General features: G+C 41.5%; 1 protein-coding gene across 4 annotated transcripts in view; it reads right to left on the reverse strand.

Annotated features, from left to right (window-relative positions):
* The window catches only part of PC (pyruvate carboxylase), a 1,247,468-nt gene that overhangs the window by 15,827 nt on the left and 1,204,279 nt on the right, over positions 1-27,362 (reverse strand). For all 4 annotated transcript variants that reach the window (XM_053719999.1, XM_053720000.1, XM_053720001.1 and 1 more), the window contains 7 exons: positions 15,857-16,001; positions 15,464-15,553; positions 11,866-12,087; positions 10,406-10,562; positions 7,793-8,033; positions 2,703-2,952; positions 299-543 (listed from right to left, as the gene is read on the reverse strand). In XM_053719999.1, coding sequence (XP_053575974.1) covers positions 299-543; positions 2,703-2,952; positions 7,793-8,033; positions 10,406-10,562; positions 11,866-12,087; positions 15,464-15,553; positions 15,857-16,001 — 1,350 coding nt within the window. The remainder of the gene's footprint in view (positions 1-298; positions 544-2,702; positions 2,953-7,792; positions 8,034-10,405; positions 10,563-11,865; positions 12,088-15,463; positions 15,554-15,856; positions 16,002-27,362) is intronic.

Below are 27,362 nucleotides of genomic sequence, written 5' to 3' on the forward strand. Positions count from 1 at the left end.
TTACCTGCTCTCAAGGTAATCCTGAAAGCCTGGGCTGTTGGGGAGGCCCTAGGACAGGTTTGAAAACCAGTGTGCTAGAGTGATGTCTGCCGTGCTAACCCTTCTCTGGTAAATGCCGTAGACTTGAAATATCAAGTTGTGCGCTAATATTAGCTCGGGCCAACGATACTACTTATCGCATTGCGCACTATAATTAGCACCACTTATAATCTGTCCCTAAACATCCACAATCTACATGAAATCACATAAACTTGTGCAACAGTCACCAGCAGACATACAACTCATAAAACACAATTACCTTGATGACATCTCCGAGCAGCTTGTTGGCTTCGGTGTACGCCTTCTTTACTTCCTTGAATTTATTGCCCAGCCCCATGCTGTGCGCCTGGAAATGGAGGTTGGTGTATTGACCGCCAGGGATTTCGTTCTCGTACACGTCCGCATTACCAGACTTCATGGTTGCTGTGCAGTCAAATGCGGCATAGAGACCCCGAGCCACCTCCCAGTACTCACTGTAATCAAACACCTTCTCCAGCTGGATACCTGCAAGAAGAAGACATGACCTAGCACCCCATGCTCTATACACTTGCTTCGTGCTAGCTCATCAGCTACTAATATAATAATTCAGACATCAATGTGACAGCAGGGAATTGGGCTTTGAAGGTTCAGAGAATGAATCAAGTATATGTTTTCGCTGCAAATAATTATAGTACGGTTTGGTTTTTGAGATTAATACATGGGATGAGACCTACAGTAATGGAAACACCTGGTGCCAAAAATATGTATGAAGCTACGAGATAAATGAGAGCATCTAAATTAAGAATGAGATTTGTTTAGTTTACGCTCTGGAGCAGCTTCTTATGGTGCATTGGACTGAGATTGTTTAGGGTTTGCAGGATTCAGAGAAAAATTTGCTGTGATTTGCCTAAGTGGTTGAGATAGTTTTGTAGACAAGGGTTCTACTTTGTGAAGGGCACAGACGGGCAGAAGGAATGTATTGATGCTATATATAGCAGCAACTACAGAACATCAGAGAGTCACAGCATACAAATGGCACCTGGGTTTTTGTCTAAAAGGGCAGCTATGCAAATGCTGATATGGACCCCTGCGTCAGTGTCTAGAGGACTGGACTTCACAACCCCTAGAAATCATGGCACATAACTTTATATCGGTATGGATTATTATACTTATGTCTATATACAAATACTCTCGCCTGGCTCCAATAATATGAGCAGGTGGCACCTTCCATAGACTATCTGGCTTCTATGTGCTAAACCAATAGTTTAGCGGCATCAGGTGCAAAACGCACACATGATCTATTACTCACACAAATCTATTACTTGTGGTACCAGTTTATCATGTTCACAGCAGAACTTGTGGGTAAGTCGGGGGAACAATTCTACATCTGGATAATGTGAGATTTATTGGGCTTGACCAAGTGAGCTGTCAGTCATTCAAATCTCAGTGTTTAATCATTTCCTGAAGGTTGAGTGGGGACATGATGTTTTGTGCTGTGTGTCAAGGATGTGACCTAAGGAGTAAATGAACAGCTGGGGCTTTTAGTAGTTGGATCAGACGCTCAGCAGCGAATACGTTGGAATGAATTTGTCTGATTAGCTAAGCGGTTAGGTTGGGAGGGTAGGTAAAAGCGAGTACGGTGAGGTGCAGCTGAGGGATGAGATTAGGTGAGGTTCTAAAGTGTGTGATGGAGGTAGCAGGGTGTATATCAGAAAGTATTTAAAATAAACAGATTCATTTACGGGTTGTGACTCATCAGACAGAACAAGATGAGAAGAGACAGCAATTATATGATTGGAAAGTGATGTAGGTTAAATAGATATTGTGTCGCATGGTATAATTGAGCAACAGGAAAGACGTGAGATGATACATGGAAAATATTTATAATCCCAAACACTCAGATATATACTAGAATAAGGGGCCATATGTCTGTTTCTCTAAAGGCTGGGTACAGACTAACTAACCATTTAATGCTATGCGTATTTATAACCCTCTAGCAATGTATTACCATAGTCGTATACGCATCAAGGAGCGTGACACCAGCATGGCGCCAACACCACAGAGTTAGACACCAGAGACAATAGAGCGAATTATCAATGAAGCCGTTCAGAAACAAGGCTTTATGTCTGGACGCCTTTGCACTTATAACTCTCTCATTAAGCTAAGCATCTGGCTTGGCACTGAAGGGGTTAGTCACTGCAGCATGCAACCCCCACATTACTGTGTGCCAAGCTTTTTACACAGGGTAAGGTGCCAGCTGCTAATCAGTGCTTAAGAAGCAGCGCTCCCTTGGTAGGTGTAACACTTGCAATTTGTTGCTTTTAAAGCCCAGACTGAGTGCCAAGCAGAATGCCAGGAACAGCACGGGAGGCCTCTTAATAGACTTAGATATACAGGGAGATTGTACGCATCACTCCGAGGAGACAGCGACACTGGGAAGGACGTGTATATAGAAATACTCCACAATATTTTACTGTAAGCATTTAATGTCTGAGCAGAAACAAGCCAATGTGCAATCTCATTAAAAGTGGCGCCCATTCATTAATAGTGTAAATAAAAATCACAAGGAGCTCCCTTCATAAGGTGACGGTTGTCCAAAACCATTAGTGAAATGCTTGCACATGTATATTGTCTAATTATATTTATTACACTAGTGAATACTGTATGGTAAATTAATTACTAACCTGTGTCCTGATCGGTGCCCTTGGTACATGCCACCAACGCGCCCATACTTGGCTGAGAGGTCATTCCAGACATGGAGTCCACAGCCACATCCACAATATCTGCTCCAGCCTGAGCACATGCCAACATGGAAGCCACGCCAGCTCCCGCTGTGTCATGTGTGTGCACGTGAATGGGAACATCTGGGAACCTGTCGCGCAGCGAACGGATCAGCAAATCTGAGGCCTTGGGCTTTAGTAACCCGGCCATGTCCTGAGGGAAAAGAGCCACTTGTAAGTCATAATGTCACCAGCACTACTAGCCGTCCCTTTAACATCAGTGTTTATTCTGCTTAAAGGACCACTAAGGGCAGCAGAACTGCATAATTAATAAGTGCATAATAAAAAGACAATGTAATAACACCTACTCTGAATTGGAAATAGGCAGTAAAAAAGCAAATGAAAAAAAGTTTGGTTTACAAGCTGATTTAAAGGGACACTAAACCCAAATTGTTTTCTGTCATGATTCAGATAGAGCATGCAATTTTAAGCAACTTTCTAATTTACTCCCATTATCAATTTTTCTTCGTTCTCTTGCTATCTTTATTTTAAAAAGCAGGAATGAAAGTTTAGGAGCCTGCCCATATTTAGTTCAGAACCCAGGATAGCGCTTGCTGATTAGTGGCTACATTTTACTAATGCTCACTGACTGATTGGCACTTCCTACTAATGCTCACTGACTGATAGGTACTTCCTGCTAATGCTCACTGACTGATAGGTACTTCCTGCTAATGCTCACTGACTGATTGGCACTTCCTGCTAATGCTCACTGACTGATAGGTACTTCCTGCTTATGCTCACTGACTGATAGGTACTTCCTGCTAATGCTCACTGACTGATTGGCACTTCCTGCTAATGCTCACTGACTGATAGGTACTTCCTGCTTATGCTCACTGACTGATAGGTACTTCCTGCTAATGCTCACTGACTGATTGGCACTTCCTGCTAATGCTCACTGACTGAGGTATTTCCTGCTAATGCTCACTGACTGATAGGTACTTCCTGCTAATGCTCACTGACTGATAGGTACTTCCTGCTAATGCTCACTGACTAATAGGTATTTTCTACTAATGGTCACTAGCTTATAGGTACTTCCTACTAATGCTCACTGACTGATAGGTATTTCCTGATTATGGTCACTAGCTTATAGGTACTTCCTACTAATGCTCACTGACTGATAGGTACTTCCTACTAATGCTCACTGACTGATAGTTACTTCCTACTAATGCTCACTGACTGATAGGTACTTCCTACTAATGCTCACTGACTGATAGGTACTTCCTACTGACTGATATGTACTTCCTGCTAATGCTCACTGACTGATAGGTACTTCCTACTAATGCTCACTGACTGATAGGCACTTCCTACTAATGCTCACTGACTGAGGTATTTCCTGCTAATGCTCACTGACTGATAGGTACTTCCTGCTAATGCTCACTGACTGATAGGTACTTCCTGCTAATGCTCACTGACTGATAGGTATTTTCTAATAATGGTCACTAGCTTATAGGTACTTCCTACTAATGCTCACTGACTGATAGGTACTTCCTGCTAATGCTCACTGACTGATAGGTACTTCCTGCTAATGCTCACTGACTGATAGGTACTTCCTGCTAATGCTCACTGACTGATAGGTACTTCCTGCTAATGCTCACTGACTGATAGGTATTTTCTAATAATGGTCACTAGCTTATAGGTACTTCCTACTAATGCTCACTGTCTGATAGGTACTTCCTACTAATGCTCACTGACTGATAGGTACTTCCTACTTATGCTCACTGACTGATAGGTACTTCCTACTGACTGATATGTACTTCCTGCTAATGCTCACTGACTGATAGGCACTTCCTGCTAATGCTCACTGACAGGTATTTCCTGCTAATGCTCACTGACTGATAGGTACTTCCTGATAATGCTCACTGAGTGATTGGCACTTCCTACTAATGTTCACTGACTGATAGGTATTTCCTGCTAATGGTCACGAGCTTATAGGTACTTCCTACTAATGCTCACTGACTGCTAGGTATTTCCTACTAATGGTCACTAGCTTATAGGTACTTCCTACTAATGCTCACTGACTGATAGGTATTTCCTACTAATGGTCACTAGCTTATAGGTACTTCCTACTAATGCTCACTGACTGATAGGTACTTCCTACTAATGCTCACTGACTGATAGGTACTTCCTACTAATGCTCACTGACTGATAGGTACTTCCTACTAATGCTCACTGACTGATAGGTACTTCCAACTGACTGATATGTACTTCCTGCTAATGCTCACTGACTGATAGGCACTTCCTGCTAATGCTCACTGACTGATAGGTACTTCCTACTGACTGATATGTACTTCCTGCTAATGCTCACTGACTGATAGGCACTTCCTGCTAATGCTCACTGACTGAGGTATTTCCTGCTAATGCTCACTGACTGATAGGTACTTCCTGATAATGCTCACTGAGTGATTGGCACTTCCTACTAATGTTCACTGACTGATAGGTATTTCCTGCTAATGGTCACGAGCTTATAGGTACTTCCTACTAATGCTGACTGACTGCTAGGTATTTCCTACTAATGGTCACTAGCTTATAGGTACGTCCTACTAATGGTCACTGACTGATAGGTATTTCCTACTAATGGTCACTAGCTTATAGGTACTTCCTACTAATGCTCACTGACTAATAGGTATTTCCTACTAATGGTCACTAGCTTATAGGTACTTCCTACTAATGCTCACTGACTGATAGGTATTTCCTACTAATGGTCACTAGCTTATAGGTTCTTCCTACTAATGCTCACTGACTGATAGGTACTCCCTACTAATGCTCACTTACTGATAGGTACTTCCTACTAATGCTCACTGACTGATAGGTATTTCCTACTAATGGTCCCTAGCTTATAGGTACTTCCTACTAATGCTCACTGACTGATAGGTACTTCCTACTAATGCTCACTGACTGATAGGTACTTCCTGATAATGCTCACTGACTGATAGGCACTTCCTACTAATGCTCACTGACTGATAGGTACTTCCTACTAATGCTCACTGGCTGATAGGTACTTCCTACTAATGCTCACTGACTGATAGGTACTTCCTACTAATGCTCACTGGCTGATAGGTACTTCCTACTAATGCTCACTGACAGATAGGTACTTCCTACTAATGCTCACTGGCTTATAGGCACTTCCTACTAATGCTCACTGACCGATAGGTACTTCCTACTAATGCTCACTGGCTGATAGGTACTTCCTACTAATGCTCACTGGCTGATAGGTACTTCTTACTAATGCTTACTGACTGATAGGTACATCCTGCTAATGCTCACTGGCTGATAGGCACTTCCTACTAATGCTCACTGACTGATAGTTACTTCCTACTAATGCTTACTGACTGATAGGTACTTCCAACTAATGCTCACTGGCTTATAGGTACTTCCAACTAATGCTCACTCGCTGATAGGCACTTCCTGCTAATGCTCACTAACTGATAGGTACTTCCTATTAATGCTCACTGGCTTATAGGTACTTCCAACTAATGCTCACTAACTGATAGGTCCTTCCTACTAATGCTCACTGGCTGATAGGCACTTCCAACTAATGCTCATTAACTGATAGGTACTTCCTACTAATGCTCACTGGCTTATAGGTACTTCCAACTAATGCTCACTAACTGATATGTACTTCCTACTAATGCTCACTGGCTTATAGGTACTTCTTGCTAATGCTCACTGACTGATAGATACTATTTACTAATGCTTACTGGCTTATAGGTACTTCTTGCTAATGCTCACTGACTGATAGATACTATTTACTAATGCTCACTGGCTGATAGGTACTTCCTACTAATGCTGACTGATAGGTCACAAAGTTCAGAAAGGACCTCAAAACCTGGCTCTTTGACTGAACACCCATCCCCTCCTCCCCTCCGCTTTCCCTTAACGCCTTGAGACCCTCACAGGTGATTAGTTTGCGCTCTATAAGTACCCAATAGATAGATTGATAGACTGACTGATAGGTACTTCCTGCTAATGCTCACTAACTGATAGTTACTTCCTGCTAATGCTCACTGACTGATTGGTACTTCCTACTAATACTCACTGACTGATAGGTACTTCCTACTAATGCTCACTGACTGAGGTATTTCCTGCTAATGCTCACTGACTGATAGGTACTTCCTACTAATGCTCACTGACTGATAGGTACTTCCTACTAATGCTCACTGGCTTATAGGTACGTCCTTCTAATACTCACTGACTGATAGGTACGTCCTACTAATGCTCACTGGCTGATAGGTATTTCCTACTAATGCTCACTGATAGGTACTTCCTACTAATGCTCACTGACTGATAGGTACTTCCTACTAATGCTCCCTGACTGTTAGGTACTTCCTGCTAATGCTCACTGACTGATAGGTACTTCCTACTAATGCTCACTGGCTTATAGGTACTTCCTACTAATGCTCACTGAATGATAGGTACTTCCTACTAATACTCAATGAATGATAGGTACTTCCTGCTAATGCTCACTGACTGATAGGTACTTCCTACTAATGCTCACTGACTGATAGGTACTTCCTACTAATGCTCACTGATTGATATGTACTTCCTGCTAATGCTCACTGACTGATAGGTACTTCCTACTAATGCTCACTGACTGATAGGTATTTCCTGCTAATGCTCACTGAATGATAGGTGCTTCCTACTAATGCTCACTGAATGATAGGTATTTCCTGCTAATGCTCACTGACTGATAGGTACTTCCTACTAATGCTCACTGAATGATAGGTACTTCCTGCTAATGCTCACTAGCTGATAGATACTAACTACTGATGCTCACTGACTGATAGGCACATCCTACTAATACTCATGTTTAAATGCTGCTCTTTCATATCATTGATAGAAAAATACTGATCACAGTGTCCCTTAAAGTCGTTAGATCTCCTTTTTACTGTTGTAAATAATATCAGGCCCCTCCCCTGCGGTGCATCGTCTCATCTCGTTATTCCTCCCTCACTAGAAGAGACTAAACTTCCCTATTAGAACATTTCAGTTGATACCTTGATGCACAGGATGTGGGTTCCGGCCTTTACTAGCTCCTCAGCTAGGTTCATATAATAGTCTAACGTGTACTTGGTGCGAGTAGGATCTGCCACGTCGCCAGTGTAAGAGATTGCAGCTTCCACTACCCCACCCGCTCGGCCAGCCGCCTCCATACCCAGGATCATGTTCGGCAGGTAGTTAAGAGAGTCAAAAACTCTGAAGACATCCATCCCATTCTCTTTAGCCACTTCACAGAATCTAAATAAAGCAAACAACATGTTAGCGCATAAAATTAATAAGTCTAATAACATACACATTCCAGCTACTAACGGAAAGTGTCAGCCAGTAATAATTACTACTTTATCAATAGCAAATAAGCCCATTTAATCTAAACCAGCCTGTAATGTTACATAAGGATTCACAATATGAGATTCTAACTACTAAAACTACTAAAAAAACATTTAACGTAAACATGTCGCTGTGAACTACAATGCAATTGGCAGACAACCAATCCGCTGGTTGTGATGTATTTATCGCCTGATGTCAGTGTTCTATCACAGTGATTTTTAACTTTTTTTTTGCCGTGGCACACTTTTTTACATTAAAAAATCCTGTGGCACACCACCATCCCAAAATTTTAAAAAAATCACACATTGTAGCCTAATACAGCATATATATATATACACATACACACAAACACACACATACTGTATGTATTGTGCTGTTATGCCATGCCTCCTACAAACTACCCCTGCACTGGGAGTAAAAAACAAGCAAAGTTTAAAAAATATGTCACACTGTTGTCAGTCTGCCGTGGCACACCTGAGGATCTCTCACGGCACACTGGTTGAAAAACACTGTTCTATCAGATTCTGCTTCCTCTGACTGCACATGCTCTGTATGACGTAATTGCAAGCCACATATGTTAATTAGGAATGTGTGGAATGCGATTATGTCCATCAGCAACATGCGCACTCAGAGGGAGCAGATTCTGACAAGGAAGTTGTCGGATCTTGCCACCACTACGCATGCGCTGTTGAAATGTAATACTGTCCCACAAATTAAAAGTGCATATATAAAAAATATGTATATATATATATATATATATATATATATACATACAGGACACAGTTCAATGAAAGCACATCATCGCATATTTCATCACCGTGAGAAGTGATTGAGCTTGCCTTGTGTGTATGTGTATATATATATATATATATTTTTATATGCACTTTTAATTTGTGGGACAGTATTCAATTTCAACAGCGCATGCGTAGCGGCAGCAAGATCCGACGCAACTTCCTTGTCAGAATCTGCTCCCTCTGAGTGCGCATGTTGCTGATTGACATAATCGCATTCCACACATTCCTAATTAACATATGTGGCGTGCGATTACGTCATACAGAGCATGCGCACTCAGAGGGAGCAGATTCTGACAAAGGAGTAGAATCTGATATAACACCGGGCGACTGACGTTTTTGTGCTACACAACTACATATATGAAACCGGAATTATGAGACAATATGGGAACCCTTCAATGGCAGAGGATAAAAAACAGTGTGATGTACAGATAATACCTGTCTTATTCTTATCTAATACAGCTTTGTTATGTCTGTGTATATATAAAGATGTATGCCACTTGCTTAAAGAGACAGTCTACTTGAAAATGTTTATTGTTTAAAAAGATAATCCCTTTATTCCCCAGTTTTGCATAACCAACACTGCTATATTAATATACTTTTTACCTCTGTGATTACCTTGTATCTAAGCCTCTGCAGATTGCCCCCTATTTCAGTTCTTTATACAAACTTGCATTTTAACCAATCAGTGCTGATTCCTGCATAACTCCACAGGAGTGATGACAGTGCTATCTATATATGAACTAGCACTGTCTAGCTGTAGTGCATGGGAGTGAGTACAATGTTATTTATATGGCATATATGAACTAGCACTGTCTAGCTGTAGTGCATGGGAGTGAGTACAATGTTATCTATATAGTATATATGAACTGGCACTATCTAACTGTAGTGAGCACGTTATCTATGTGGCACACGTGAACTAGCACTATTTGGTTGTAAAAAGCTAATAAAATGCACTGAGATAAGAGGTGGTCTGCAGGGCTTAGAAACAGGCAGAAATTTAGAGGTTATAAAACATTGGTTGTGCAAAGCTGGGTAGTAAAGACGTTATCTATGTTTTTAAACAATAAAAATATCAAGTAGACTGTCCCATCAAGTCAGGACTTTTTACTTGGAAAAGGAAGGGAAAAAATGTATCTTCTCATTTGCTTGAGCCTTTGCCTTTTCGAAGACTTGAAGGTGTCAACTGGCAACGAAGCCATTCAGAATATTGCCCGTGATGAAGTAATAAGCTGTGTTTTGTATTTGTCGGCACTAGAGACATATTTACATCTGTCAATCAGGTGTCTAGACGTTTAGTGATGTGCAGACATTATGTCCAATATAAATATCTATTCATCCCTAGTCTCCCTCTCTATACCACACACACAAAAACGCAAGGACGCAATGTACGCTGCACCCTTGTGTATGACACAGAATAAACACACAAGCTGCGGACACTAGTGATGGTGAAATGAAAGCAGCTACTTTTTCTCCCCCCACAACACTCACTTGAAGACGGCATTATCCGGGTAGTTTGTGTACCCGACGGCATTCGCTCCTCGGAGCAACATTTGGAAGGGGATATTTGGAATGAGTTCCCTCAGTTCCTGCAGACGTCTCCAAGGACATTCGTAAAGGAAGCGCATGGCAACGTCAAAGGTAGCCCCTGTTAAGTGCAAAAATATGTCAGAGGTACAGGCAATTTCCCGTAGTGCTTTTACTTCAGTCAATAAATCAAAATCGTGCTTTCGAAAAATTTTGCTTTGGTGAGCGTGATAATTGTGATCCACTCGTAATATCAGTGCACACAATTGTGCTCTGGTATAAGAAGTGGCTGGCAATGCAAACGCAACCTCGCGTTCGCACTGCATGGAAGCTTTGCGCTCACGATAGCGGGCTTTCATAGGCTCCAATGGGAGCCTTGTTCTCATGCTGTGAGACACTGCATGACCACCTAGCGCAGCGAGCAACAAATGTTAAATATATATGTATGATTTATATATTTACATGTTAATATGTGTATAAACACATATAAATACTAAAATATATATGTATATAAGCACATATAAATACTAAAATATATATGTATATAAACACATATAAATACTAAAATATATATGTATATAAGCACATATAAATACTAAAATATATATGTATATAAGCACATACATTATATATATATATATATAGCGAACACACAGTTCCCCATAGACTGCAATGTAAAGGTACTTTTTAGTGACTTTTTTTTTTTTTTTTTAAACACCCCACAGCCGCCAACTTTAACCCCTAATACCTGCTTCGTGCAGTTTTTTTTGTTAATTTAAAATAAAATGCTAAATTTTTTTAATAAAAAAAATACAATACACATTTTTGGGGGATATTTTGAAAATTAACAAGAGATCTGATCTCTGGTTAATTTTCTGAGCTCTAATTGCTGTCGCAAGCTCTTAAATGGCTGGTTATTTATCGAGTGCCCACAAACGGACAAATTGGCCCATTTATTGGCGGACAATAAATGAGCGCTCCACTTGTAATCCAGCCCTAAGTCATATAACATCTATGAATACCTCTGGCCTATTCACAGAGAACGCAAAGCTTTGTTTTTCCGACCCTTTTTCCCCCCAGATATCCCTGAATGTCTCATTTCCAGCTGTTTTATAGTAATTACGCTGAAGAGAGGCATTCTGGGTAGTGACATGTAAATTAGTACTATTTTGTACAGAGAGGTATCTCTGGAGCTTTCATCTGCTGAATTAGCTTGTACGGCTAACGCACAGCGCAGCATCTGTGACCTGGCTCACGCCGGTGACTGCAAACAGCTGCCTAAGCAACTCTACTTATTCCCAGCACAGCTACAGGTCAGTCGCACTAGCTCTAGGGAGCCTGACTTGAGGTAGATTGGAAGCTAAAAGCTGCGCACACACGCCCTACTCATTGTGTTTATTACAGCTGATCATTTAACTCCTCACCTCCCCAGTTCTCCAAGCTAAAGAGGTTGCTAAAATTCTGTGAGACAAATGGGGCGATTTTCTTCAGGTCATGAGTGCGCACGCGGGTGGCGAGTAAAGACTGGTGAGCATCTCGAAAGGTGGTGTCCATAAGAAGTAGACCCTGGTGCTGGCGAATTGCTCGTGCAAAGCCTTCTGGGCCTTCACGAAGAAGAATGTCTCTGAATCCGGGAGGTGGATCGTCTAACAGAAGGAGAGGGATGGATATATTTTTTTTCTGCACTTTAGGAAGTTAAAATAACCGTCTGTAAGTTTATGTCTTTATATAACCCCAAGTGCCCCTCCCTGTGTCTGTGTATAAGGAGGAGAGATTACTGTCACTGTGTATAAGGTTATAACAGCATCACAAGACCAGGTACCTCTACCTATGTCTGTGCATAAGGAGGGGAGATTACGGTCACTGTGTGTAAGGCTATAACAGCATTACAAGACCAGGTAACTCTCCCTATGTCTGTGTATAAGGAGGGGAGATTACTGTCACTGTGTGTAAGGTTATAACAGCATCACAAGACCAGGTACCTCTCCCTATGTCTGTGTATAAGGAGAGGAGATTACTGTCACTGTGTGTAAGGTTATAACAGCATCACAAGACCAGGTACCTCTCCTTGTGTCTGTGTATAAGGAGGGGAGATTACTGTCACTGTGTGTAAGGTTATAGCATCACAAGACCAGGTAACTCTCCTTGTGTCTGTGTATAAGGAGGGGAGATTACTGTCACTGTGTGTAAGGTTATAGCATCACAAGACCAGGTAACTCTCCCTATGTCTGTGTATAAGGAGGGGAGATTATGGTCACTGTGTGTAAGGTTATCACAGCATCACAAGTTCAACTCCCCCTCTCTGTGTCTGTATATAAGAAGAGAAGATTACTGTCACTGTGTATAAGCTTATCTCAGCATTAAGAACTAATTTACCCCTCCATGTGTATAAGGAGGGGAGATTATTGTCACTGTGTTTAAGGTTATAACAGCACCACAAGACCAGGTACCCTTCCCTATGTCTGTGTATAAGGAGGGGAGATTACGGTCACTGTGTGTAAGGTTATAACAGCATCACAAGACCAGGTACCTCTCCCTATGTCTGTGTATAAGGAGGGGAGATTACTGTCACTGTGTGTAAGGTTATAACAGCATCACAAGACCAGTTACCTCTCCCTATGTCTGTGTAAAAGGAGGGGAGATTACGGTCACTGTGTGTAAGGTTATAACAGCATCACAAGACCAGGTACCTCTCCCTATGTCTGTGTATAAGGAGGGGAGATTACTGTCACTGTGTGTAAGGTTATAACAGCATCACAAGACCAGGTACCTCTCCTTGTGTCTGTGTATAAGGAGGGGAGATTACTGTCACTGTGTGTAAGGTTATAGCATCACAAGACCAGGTAACTCTCCCTATGTCTGTGTATAAGGAGGGGAGATTACGGTCACTGTGTGTAAGGCTATAACAGCATTACAAGACCAGGTAACTCTCCCTATGTCTGTGTATAAGGAGGGGGGATTATGGTCACTGTGTGTAAGGTTATAACAACATCACAAGACCAGGTACCTCTCTTTGTGTCTGTGTATAAGGAGGGGAGATTACTGTCACTGTGTGTAAGGTTATAGCATCACAAGACCAGGTACCTCTCCCTATGTCTGTGTATAAGAAGGGGAGATTACTGTCACTGTGTGTAAGGTTATAACAGCATCACAAGACCACGTACCTCTCCTTGTGTCTGTGTATAAGGAGGGGAGATTACTGTCACTGTGTGTAAGGTTATAGCATCACAAGACCAGGTAACTCTCCCTATGTCTGTGTATAAGGAGGGGAGATTACGGTCACTGTGTGTAAGGCTATAACAGCATTACAAGACCAGGTACCTCTACCTATGTCTGTGTATAAGGAGGGGAGATTTCTGTCACTGTGTGCAAGGTTATAACAGCATCACAAGACCAGGTACCTCTCCCTGTGTCTGTGTATAAGGAGGGGAGATTACTGTCACTGTGTGTAAGGTTATAGCATCACAGGACCAGGTAACTCTCCCTATGTCTGTGTATAAGGAGGGGAGATTACAGTCACTGTGTGTAAGGCTATAACAGCATTACAAGACCAGGTACCTCTACCTATGTCTGTGTATAAGGAGGGGAGATTACTGTCACTGTGTGTAAGGTTATCTCAGCATCACAAGCCCATGTACTCTTTCCCACACTTGTGTATAGCGGGGGCAGAAGAATAAGATGTTTTGTGCCGGGAGAGGTCTGTTTACTACAAAGCTAATGAGTGGCATGTGTCCTTGTGCCAGTACAGAACAGGGTGTCCCTGAGAAGAGATAAATAAAACTATTATTATGTATATACAAAGTATTTCAGTAGTGGGAGGTAGAAACCTCACATTAGATTCTGCACAAATCGCACCAGACACAAGGCTTCATCCTTTAAAATGGTTATCTGTAGTAGTCATGGCTTGGGTCAAGTTACGCATGATATGGGTCAAGTTACGCATGATATGGCTCAAGTTACGCATGATATCGCTCAAGTTACGCATGATATGGCTCAAGTTACGCATGATATGGGTCAAATTACACATGATATGGGTCAAATTACGCATGATATGGGTCAAGTTACGCATGATATGGGTCAAGTTACGCATGATATGGGTCAAGTTACGCATGATATGGGTCAAGTTACGCATGATATGGGTCAAGTTACGCATGACATGGGTCAAGTTACGCATGACATGGGTCAAGTTACGCATGACATGGGTCAAGTTATGCATGACATGGGTCAAGTTACACATGATATGGGTCAAGTTACAGTTCAAGTTACGCATGATATGGGTCAAGTTACGCATGATATGGGTCAAGTTACGCATGATATGGGTCAAGTTACGCATGATATGGGTCAAGTTACGCATGATATGGGTCAAGTTACGCATGATATGGCTCAAGTTACGCTTGATATGGCTCAAGTTACGCATGACATGGCTCAAGTTACGCATGACATGGCTCAAGTTACGCATGACATGGCTCAAGTTACGCATGATATGGCTCAAGTTACGCATGGCATGGGTCAAGTTACGCATGGCATGGGTCAAGTTACCCATGGCATGGGTCAAGTTGCAAATGACATGGGTCAAGTTACGCATAATATGGGTTAACTTATACATGACATGGGTCAAGTCCCAGATGATATGGTTCAAGTCACACATGATATGGGTCAAGTTACGCATAATATAGGTCAAGTTATACATGACATGGGTCAAGTCCCAGATGATATGGTTCAAGTCACACATGATATGGGTCAAGTTACACATGATATGGGTCATGTTACACAAGATATGGGTCAAGTTACACATGATATGGGTCAAGTTACACATGATATGGGTCAAGTTACACATGATATGGGTCAAGTTACACATGATATGGGTCAAGTTACATGATATGGGTCAAGTCATACATGAACCACGACAATCGCCAGCTAATGGACCAAGGGAAAATGTAAAATCAGAGGTTACAATTGGCCTCAATATAAAACTCTTCAGACTGCTAATAAACTGGATGATACAATGTCCCTAAGACTTACTCATTGTCGCTGGGGGTATAACAGGGTCTATAGAAGACGGCAAAGCCTTCACCGGGATGGGTGTGGTTGGTCCATTCACCATCACATGACCTAAAAAAATCAACATATGGATAAATAACACATTATTTCAGTAGTGCTTCGCTGACCCTTACACCGGACTAGCCATTCCTCAAATTAGATATAGACCTTGTTGACCAGTTATTTCTAGAGAAGTGGCCTTACATTTTTATTCTCCCCTTTTTATTACTTTCATCTACTATAATTTGTACTTCTGTCTGATTTCTTTTAGGTATATTACTAAAATGTTTGCCCTAAGTTTCTCTGATGTGGGACTCACGAGACACAAGTTTATTAGGTGAGATGTGTTCTACTGATAAACAATGGAGAACTCACCCAAATAATGTAGTAGCTTCTGAGCTCGGTTCTGTACAGGTCTCAGATTAAACAGGTCAGGATTTTCATCAATGAACTGAGTGTCCACTGTCCCGTGCAAAAACTGGTTGTTGTTCAACACATTTTGCAGGAAGGGAATATTGGTCTGCAAACAAGAGACTAACAATTAAACCAACGTCCATCAAGAAATTAAAGTATCCAAATACATCTGGAATGCAAATGTTTAAAAGGACATACGAAGAATTAAAGGAACAGTCTTATTCAAACAGTGCATGCCCTCATATGATAGGTCATGTAATTCCTCACTTCTGGCCCTATATAGTATTTAATTCTTGTAAAGAAGTTAAACAAATATGTAAAGTGTCTTGAGCCGCTAGAAGAGCATGAATGTGAGCCACTTAAAAGTTACAGCTGCACATAACCTCCAATCACTGGTCATGTTCTATTTGGCAGCTATAATACCTAGATTTTAACTATGAGTTTAATCTCCTTTCTGTTAGCTATGGGTCATTAATGCAAAATCTACATTCTCTAATGAATCAGAATGTCCCGTTCAACGTTCATAGGAGGAAGTCCATGGGCTCTTCATACTCAAGAAAATAAACATAAACTTCACATGACACAATAAATGAATCCAATAAATAGAAGCATTCAGATATATATAGTACACACACACAAATATGTAATATATATATATCGGGCATCTCTATGGCTGGTTTCCCCATATTCTGGGTGGTTCCTAAGTTTTAATGAAATCTGGCAACATTGCGCAGTAGAGGAAGATCTCTATCAACACGAATGTTTAATACTTAAATTTGAAAACCATATTTGCAGATGAGTAGTGAATAATTAACACACTGCAGGAAGGAACAGAATGAAACATATATACAACAAAATGACCCTAAATTAACAAACGGGCAGTTGGCCTTTAACCTTTGTTCACACAATAATGAAGTAGAGAAGGAAACTGAATTGGATGGTTAGATAGCAAAAAAAAAAGACAAGAGTGAAGAGCACTGAATATTGCGCACTGAATGACGCCGATGTCCCATTTCTGTGACTCCAGGGAACCTCTCACTGCATCACTCTGGACGTTCAAAACCTGCTAATTAGCACTGTGATGATTAGACCAGAACGTCTGCCACAGTTGGGAGATGAAAGAAGGGGGGCTTATCACACATTCAGCCTCTCGTGACTTGGCAACAGCTCTCCTACAGAAGGTGGCCCGATGCCATCTAACCCAAGAGGTCAAGTCATCAGCAGATTAAGAAGGGACTATTTGCATTAGTTCAGCCAAGTTATATCAATTGCTCAGTATATCCTAAAATAAATCCTATCACTTAGTACAAAAAGTATGCATCATCTCCTTCTAACAGAATCTATTAACTTAGTGTCACTCAATAGAAATATTTATAACGCTATAAACTATGTAATCATGCCCTATAATTCTCCTACTGAACCATATAACCGCTCCCTATAACTCCTCCTATTGCACCATATAACTGCTCCCTATAACTCCTCCTATTGCACCATATAACTGCTCCCTATAACTCCTCCTATTGCACCATATAACTGCTAACTATAACTCCTCCTATTGCACAATATAACTGCTCCCTATAACTCCTCCTATTGTACCATATAATCACTCCCTATAACTCCTCCTATTGCACCATATAACTTCTCCCTATAACTCCTCCTACTGCACCATACAACCGCTCCCTATAACGCCTCCTATTGCACCATATAACCGCTCCCTATAACTCCTCCTATTACACCATATAACCGCTCCCTCTAACTCCTCCTATTGCACCATATAAATAACCACCCCCTATAACTACTCCTATTACACCATTTAAATGCTCCCTATAACTCCTCCTATGGCACCATATAACTGCTCTCTATAACTCCTCCTACTGAACCATATAACTGCTCCCTATAACTCCTCCTATTGTACCATATAACCGCTCCCTATAACTCCTATTGCACCATATAACCGCTCCCTATAACTCCTCCTATTGCACCATATAACCGCTCCCTATAACTCCTCCTATTGTACCATATAACCGCTCACTATAACTCTTCCTATTGCACCATATAACTGCTCCCTATAACTCCTATTGCACCATATAACCGCTCCCTATAACTCCTCCTATTGCACCATATAACCGCTCCCTATAACTCCTCCTATTGTACCATATAACCGCTCACTATAACTCCTCCTATTGCACCATATAACTGCTCCCTATAACTACTCCTATTGCACCATATAACCGCTCCCTATAACTCCTATTGCACCATATAACCGCTCCCAATAACTCCTCCTATTACACCATATAACTGCTCCCTATAACTCCTATTGCACCATATAACCGCTCCCAATAACTCCTCCTATTACACCATATAACTGCTCCCTATAACTCCTCCTATTGCACCATATAACTGCTCCCTATAACTCCTCCTATTGCATCATATAACTGCTCCCTATAACTCCTCCTATTGCACCATATAACTGCTCCCTATAACTACTCCTATTGCACCACATAACTGCTCCCTATTACTCCTCCTATTGCACCATATAACTGCTCCCTATAACTCCTCCTTTTGTACCATATAACCGCTCCCTATAACTCTTCCTATTGCACCATATAACTGCTCCCTATAACTCCTCCTATTGCACCATATAACTGCTCCCTATAACTACTCCTATCGCACCATATAACCGCTCCCTATAACTCCTATTGCACCATATAACCGCTCCCAATAACTCCTCCTATTACACCATATAACTGCTCCCTATAACTCCTCCTATTGCACCATATAACTGCACCCTATAACTACTCCTATTGCACCACATAACTGCTCCCTATAACTCCTCCTATTGCACCATATAACCGCTCCCAATAACTCCTCCTATTACACCATATAACTGCTCCCTATAACTCCTATTGCACCATATAACAGCTCCCAATAACTCCTCCTATTACCCCATATAACCGCTCCCAATAACTCCTATTGCACCATATAACCGCTCCCTATAAATACTCCTATTGCACCATATAACAGCTCCGTATAACTCCTCCTATTGCACCATATAACTGCTCCCTATAAATACTCCTATTACACCATATAACTGCTCCCTACAAATACTCCTATTGCACCATATAACAGCTCCCTATAACTCCTCCTATTGCACCATATAACCGCTCCCTAAAACTCCTCCTATTGCACCATATAACTGCTCCCTATAAATCCTCCTATTGCACCATATAACAGCTCCCTATAACTCCTCCTATTGCACCATATAACTGCTCCCAATAACTTTTCCTATTGCACCATATAACTGCTCCCTATAACTCCTCCTATTGCACCATATAACTGCTCCCTATATCTCCTTCTATTGCACCATATAACTACTCCCTATAATTCCTACTATTGCTCCCTATAACTCCTCCTATTGCACCATATAACTACTCCCTATAACTCCTCATATTGTACCATATAACTGCTCCCTATAACTCCTCCTATTACACCATATAACTGCTCCCTATAACTCCTCCTATTGCACCATATAACTGCTCCCTATAACTCCTCCTATTGCACCATATAACTGCTCCCTATAACTCCTCCTATTGCACCATATAACTGCTCCCTATTACTCCTCCTATTGCACTGTATAACTGCTCCCTATAACTCCTCCTATTGCACCATATAACTGCTCCCTATAACTCCTCCTATTGCACTGTATAACTGCTCCCTATAACTCCTCCTATTGCACCATATAACTGCTCCCTATTACTCCTCCTATTGCACTGTATAACTGCTCCCTATAACTCCTCCTATTGTACCATATAACTGCTCCCTATAACTCCTCCTATTGCACTGTATAACTGCTCCCTATAACTCCTCCTATTGCACCATATAACTGCTCCCTATAACTCCTCCTATTGCACCATATAACTGTTCCCTATAACTCCTCCTATTGTACCATATAACTGTTCCCTATAACTCCTCCTATTGTACCATATAACTGATCCCTATAACTCCTCCTATTGCACCGTATAACTGCTCCCTATAACTCCTCCTATTGCACCGTATAACTGATCCATATAACTCCTCCTATTACACCATATAACTTCTCCCTATAACTCCTCCAATTGCACCATATAACTTCTCCCTATAACTCCTCCTATTGCACCATATAACTGCTCCCTATAACTCCTCCTATTGCACCGTATAACTGCTCCCTATAACTCTTCCTATTGCACCATATAACTGCTCCCTATAACTCTTCCTATTGCACCATATAACTGCTCCCTATAACTCCTCCTATTGCACCATAACTGCTCCCTATAACTCTTCCTATTGCACAATGTAACTGCTCCCTATAACTCCTCATATTGTACCATATAACAGCTCCCTATAACTCCTCCTATTGCACCATAACTGCTCCCTATAACTCTTCCTATTGCACCATATAACTGCTCCCTATAACTCCTCATATTGTACCATATAACAGCTCCCTATAACTCTTCCTATTGCACCATATAACTGCTCCCTATAACTCCTCCTATTGCACCAAATAACTGCTCCCTATAACTCCTCCTATTGCACCGTATAACTGCTCCCTATAATTCCTCCTATTGCACCATATAACTGCTCCCTATAACTCCTCATATTGCACCATATAACTGCTAACTATAACTCCTCCTATTGCACAATATAACTGCTCCCTATAACTCCTCCTATTGTACAATATAATCACTCCCTATAACTCCTCCTATTGCACCATATAACTTCTCCCTATAACTCCTCCTATTGCACCATACAACCGCTCCCTATAACGCCTCCTATTGCACCATATAACCGCTCCCTATAACTCCTCCTATTACACCATATAACCGCTCCCTCTAACTCCTCCTATTGCACCATATAAATAACCACCCCCTATAACTACTCCTATTACACCATTTAAATGCTCCCTATAACTCCTCCTATGGCACCATATAACTGCTCTCTATAACTCCTCCTACTGAACCATATAACTGCTCCCTATAACTCCTCCTATTGTACCATATAACCGCTCCCTATAACTCCTATTGCACCATATAACTGCTCCCTATAACTCCTCCTATTGCACCATATAACCGCTCCCTATAACTCCTCCTATTGTACCATATAACCGCTCACTATAACTCTTCCTATTGCACCATATAACTGCTCCCTATAACTCCTATTGCACTATATAACCGCTCCCTATAACTCCTCCTATTGCACCATATAACCGCTCCCTATAACTCCTCCTATTGTACCATATAACCGCTCACTATAACTCTTCCTATTGCACCATATAACTGCTCCCTATAACTCCTCCTATTGCACCATATAACTGCTCCCTATAACTACTCCTATTGCACCATATAACCGCTCCCAATAACTCCTCCTATTACACCATATAACTGCTCCCTATAACTCCTATTGCACCATATAACCGCTCCCAATAACTCCTCCTATTACACCATATAACTGCTCCCTATAACTCCTCCTATTGCACCATATAACTGCTCCCTATAACTCCTCCTATTGCATCATATAACCGCTCCCTATAACTCCTCTTATTGCACCATATAACTGCTCCCTATAACTCCTCCTATTGCACCATATAACTGCTCCCTATAACTCCTCCTATTGCACCATATAACTGCTCCCTATAACTCCTCCTTTTGTACCATATAACCGCTCCCTATAACTCTTCCTATTGCACCATATAACTGCTCCCTATAACTCCTCCTATTGCACCATATAACTGCTCCCTATAACTACTCCTATCGCACCATATAACCGCTCCCTATAACTCCTATTGCACCATATAACCGCTCCCAATAACTCCTCCTATTACACCATATAACTGCTCCCTATAACTCCTCCTCTTGCACCATATAACTGCACCCTATAACTACTCCTATTGCACCACATAACTGCTCCCTATAACTCCTCCTATTGCACCATATAACCGCTCCAAATAACTCCTCCTATTACACCATATAACTGCTCCCTATAACTCCTAGTGCACCATATAACAGCTCCCAATAACTCCTCCTATTACCCCATATAACCGCTCCCAATAACTCCTATTGCACCATATAACTGCTCCCTATAAATACTCCTATTGCACCATATAACAGCTCCGTATAACTCCTCCTATTGCACCATATAACTGCTCCCTATAAATACTCCTATTACACCATATAACTGCTCCCTACAAATACCCCTATTGCACCATATAACAGCTCCCTATAACTCCTCCTATTGCACCATATAACCACTCCCTAAAACTCCTCCTATTGCACCATATAACTGCTCCCTATAAATCCTCCTATTGCACCATATAACAGCTCCCTATAACTCCTCCTATTGCACCATATAACTGCTCCCAATAACTTTTCCTATTGCACCATATAACTGCTCCCTATAACTCCTCCTATTGCACCATATAACTGCTCCCTATATCTCCTTCTATTGCACCATATAACTGCTCCCTATAACTCCTCCTATTGCACCATATAACTGCTCCCTATAACTCCTCCTATTGTACCATATAACTGCTCCCTATAACTCCTCCTATTGCACCGTATAACTGCTCCCTATAATTCCTCCTATTGCTCCCTATAACTCCTCCTATTGCACCATATAACTGCTCCCTATAACTCCTCCTATTGCACCATATAACTACTCATATTGTACCATATAACTGCTCCCTATAACTCCTCCTATTACACCATATAACTGCTCCCTATAACTCCTCCTATTGCACCATATAACTGCTCCCTATAACTCCTCCTATTACACCATATAACTGCTCCCTATAACTCCTCCTATTGCACCATATAACTGCTCCCTATAACTCCTCCTATTGTACCATATAACTGCTCCCTATAACTCCTCCTATTGCACTGTATAACTGCTCCCTATAACTCCTCCTATTGCACCATATAACTGTTCCCTATAACTCCTCCTATTGTACCATATAACTGTTCCCTATAACTCCTCCTATTGTACCATATAACTGATCCCTATAACTCCTCCTATTGCACCGTATAACTGCTCCCTATAACTCCTCCTATTGCACCGTATAACTGATCCATATAACTCCTCCTATTGCACCATATAACTTCTCCCTATAACTCCTCCTATTGCACCATATAACTTCTCCCTATAACTCCTCCTATTGCACCATATAACTGCTCCCTATAACTCCTCCTATTGCACCGTATAACTGCTCCCTATAACTCTTCCTATTGCACCATATAACTGCTCCCTATAACTCTTCCTATTGCACCATATAACTGCTCCCTATAACTCCTCCTATTGCACCATAACTGCTCCCTATAACTCTTCCTATTGCACAATGTAACTGCTCCCTATAACTCCTCATATTGTACCATATAACAGCTCCCTATAACTCCTCCTATTGCACCATAACTGCTCCCTATAACTCTTCCTATTGCACCATATAACTGCTCCCTATAACTCCTCATATTGTACCATATAACAGCTCCCTATAACTCTTCCAATTGCACCATATAACTGCTCCCTATAACTCCTCCTATTGCACCAAATAACTGCTCTCTATAACCCCTCCTATTGCACCGTATAACTCCTCCTATTGCACCATATAACTGCTCCCTATAACTCCTCCTATTGCACCAAATAACCGCTCCTTATAACTCCTCCTATTGCACCAAATAACCGCTCCCTATAACTCATATTGCACCATATAACTGCTCCCTATAACTCCTCTTATTTTACCATATAACCGCTCCATATAACTCCTCCTATAGCACCATATAACTGCTCCATACAACTCCCCCTATTGTACCATATAACTGCTCTCTATAACTCCTCCAATTGCACCATATAACTGCTCCCTATAACTCCTCCTATTGCACCATATAACTGCTCCCTATAACTCCTCCTATTGCACCATATAACAGCTCCCTATAACTCCTCCTATTGTACCATATAACTGCTCCCTATAACGCTTTCTATCGCACCATATAACTGCTCCCTATAACTCCTCCTATTGTACCATATAACTGCTCCCTATAACTCCTCCTATTGCACCATTTAACTGCTCCCTATAACTCCTCCTATTGCACCATATAACTGCTCCCTATAACTCCTATTGCACCATATAACTGCTCCCTATAACTCCTATTGCACCATATAACTGCTCCCTATAACTCCTCCTATTGCACCATATAACTGCTCCCTATAACTCCTCCTATTGCACCATATAACTGCTCCCTATAACTCCTCCTATTGCACCATATAACAGCTCCCTATAACTCCTCCTATTGTACCATATAACTGCTCCCTATAACTCCCCCTATTGCACCATATAACTGCTCCCTATAACGCTTTCTATCGCACCATATAACTGCTCCCTATAACTCCTCCTATTGTACCATATAACTGCTCCCTATAACTCCTCCTATTGCACCATTTAACTGCTCCCTATAACTCCTCCTATTGCACCATATAACTGCTCCCTATAACCCCTATTGCACCATATAACTGCTCCCTATAACTCCTCCTATTGCACCATATAACTGCTCCCTATAACTCCTCCTATTGCACCATATAACTGCTCCCTATAACTCCTCCTATTGTACCATATAACTGCTCCCTATAACTCCTCCTATTGCACCATATAACTGCTCCCTATAACTCCTCCTATTGTACCATATAACTCCTCCTATTGCACCATATAACTGCTCCCTATAAATACACCATATAGCTCCTATGTCTCTTTATAATGTATGTCCCTATAATTCCTCCAATTGTACCATGTATCTGCTCCCTATAAATACACCATATAGCCCCTATGTCTCTTTATAGTGTATGTCCCTATAATTCCTCCAATTGTACCATGTATCTGCCCCCTATAAATACACCATATAGCTCATATGTCTCTTTATAGTGTATGTCCCTATAACTTACTCTCATTTGATCTGGAAAACAAAACAGTCTTCATAACATTAGTAAAACTGTCATCAGTTCCCATGTGTCTTTGGCACAGATAGTGTTAATGAGCAAGCAGAGTTTCAGATCCTGGGCTGGCACAGCAGTGCGGCTGGGATAAAAGATACTTTCTCTCTCCCTCCTCCTTCCCTCCTCCTTCTCCGACACTCTCTCTCCCCCCCCCCTCCTCCCCAGACTGCTCGCTGCTTCAGCTGCCTCTCGCAGCTCTGGATTTTTCCCATCTCCTGTATCTTCTCTGCTCCCACCTGGGTAAGTAGAGAAGAAGATGCCACCCAGCAGACCATCGCAACAAGGAAGGGGGAGATTGGGGTAAGCACAAAGACTAAAAACCATAACCTATATCCTAGACTGGCTATATTGTAACACCTTATTGTTATTGGAGCAACTAAATGGGTTGACTGCTATTATACGCCTTCCTTGGACAATATTCACATAAGGGAGAATTAAAATTAGGATTCCATGGAATTGATTTGAAATCTATACACGTCTTGCTTGCTCTGCCTGGGTCCCAGGATCAACGACCTTTGCAAAATTTCCTAGTCTGATTTTTAACCTCATAACTGCTGCATTAATTCTCAGATATGGAGTTTGGATACTGAATTTACAGCTGGCCAGACATAGCTGGTGTCTTCTTAAGGGGAACAGTCTACAGATTTATTTTTGTTCATTCTTTCTGTCCAAGGAGATTAAAACCGATAAAACACATTGGGTTTTTAACTTGTTCAACACATTGATCTTACTGAAGGATTTTGAATGAGGGAGGTTCCCTTAAAAACCCAACCTGACATGATTTGGTTAAGGCTATTTTCCATCTAAATTATATTATGAAGTCCTTTAAGGTTTAGGATGATCTTGTCAAGATGTGTAGGTGAGGATCTAGAGAACAACAGTGATACACTGCGCTGATGCTTAGTATGCACAACAGTCTGATAACTCAAAATATTCTACCCATGGTATAGGAGAGTTCAATGCCAGAGAACTGAACGCATAATATGGAAAACCGAAAAGGGATTTGGAGACCTCTCAAGGAGACATAGCAGTAAGAGGGCAAAGACGCTGAGCTACATTGATGCTACCTACAGTAAATTGCAAGTGTGGAGTTTGTGGGCGCTGGGATTTGGGCCCCGTTGGTCACCAGAGGGTTTTGGGAGATAATGGAGCCGTGCCAGAGGATTGGTCCAACTGTTAAGGTCCTAACTTTACTGTGGAGTTTTTTTTGGGGACAACAAGAGAGAGGGTTACAGTGAATGTGATCCTGAAGAGCGAGAACAGGATACAGGGGGTCAGGATGCACCCTGACATTCTCCCCAGGAAATGACCGGCCCGTTGCATATCAGGAGCACTAAAGGGGAGAGGAGGGATAGTCCCATAACATCACAAGGAGAGAAGTGAGGACAGGAGCTACACAAACAGGTAATGAGATGATATAGCACAAGTATGTCCGACTACCACACTAATACTGTAACTGCCTTGTGTGTCTGCATTAAGCAGATCCTGCTACATATCCAGCATGGCAAACAGGGTAACACCAACCAGATGTGCTCTGGGAACAACCTACATTTGTTATTTCTAATGGTCATCAAGGCAGTGAGTGTGCAACAAAGATGAGGCCACTAGTGTGCAGGTAATGTAGCTAATGTCACTGTGTATAACATAAGTGAGGCTACTAGTGTGCAGGTAATGTAGCTAATGTCACTGTGTGTATAACATAAGTGAGGCCACTAGTGTGCAGGTAATGTAGCTAATGTCACTGTGTGTATAACATAAGTGAGGCTACTAGTGTGCGGGTAATGTAGCTAATGTCACTGTGTGTATAACATAAGTGAGGCTACTAGTGTGCAGGTAATGTAGCTAATGTCACTGTGTGTATAACATAAGTGAGGCTACTAGTGTGCAGGTAATGTAGCTAATGTCACTGTGTGTATAACATAAGTGAGGCTACTAGTGTGCAGGTAATGTAGCTAATGTCACTGTGTGTATAACATAAGTGAGGCCACTAGTGTGCAGGTAATGTAGCTAATGTCACTGTGTGTATAACATAAGTGAGGCCACTAGTGTGCAGGTAATGTAGCTAATGTCACTGTGTGTATAACATAAGTGAGGCTACTAGTGTGCAGGTAATGTAGCTAATGTCACTGTGTGTATAACATAAGTGAGGCTACTAGTGTGCAGGTAATGTAGCTAATGTCACTGTGTGTATAACATAAGTGAGGCTACTAGTGTGCAGGTAATGTAGCTAATGTCACTGTGTGTATAACATAAGTGAGGCTACTAGTGTGCAGGTAATGTAGCTAATGTCACTGTGTGTATAACATAAGTGAGGCTACTAGTGTGCAGGTAATGTAGCTAATGTCACTGTGTGTATAACATAAGTGAGGCTACTAGTGTGCAGGTAATGTAGCTAATGTCACTGTGTGTATAACATAAGTGAGGCTACTAGTGTGCAGGTAATGTAGCTAATGTC

The sequence above is a fragment of the Bombina bombina genome, chromosome 7 (genome assembly GCF_027579735.1).
Source record: "Bombina bombina isolate aBomBom1 chromosome 7, aBomBom1.pri, whole genome shotgun sequence".
In the NCBI taxonomy this organism is placed as follows: Eukaryota; Metazoa; Chordata; class Amphibia; order Anura; family Bombinatoridae; genus Bombina; species Bombina bombina.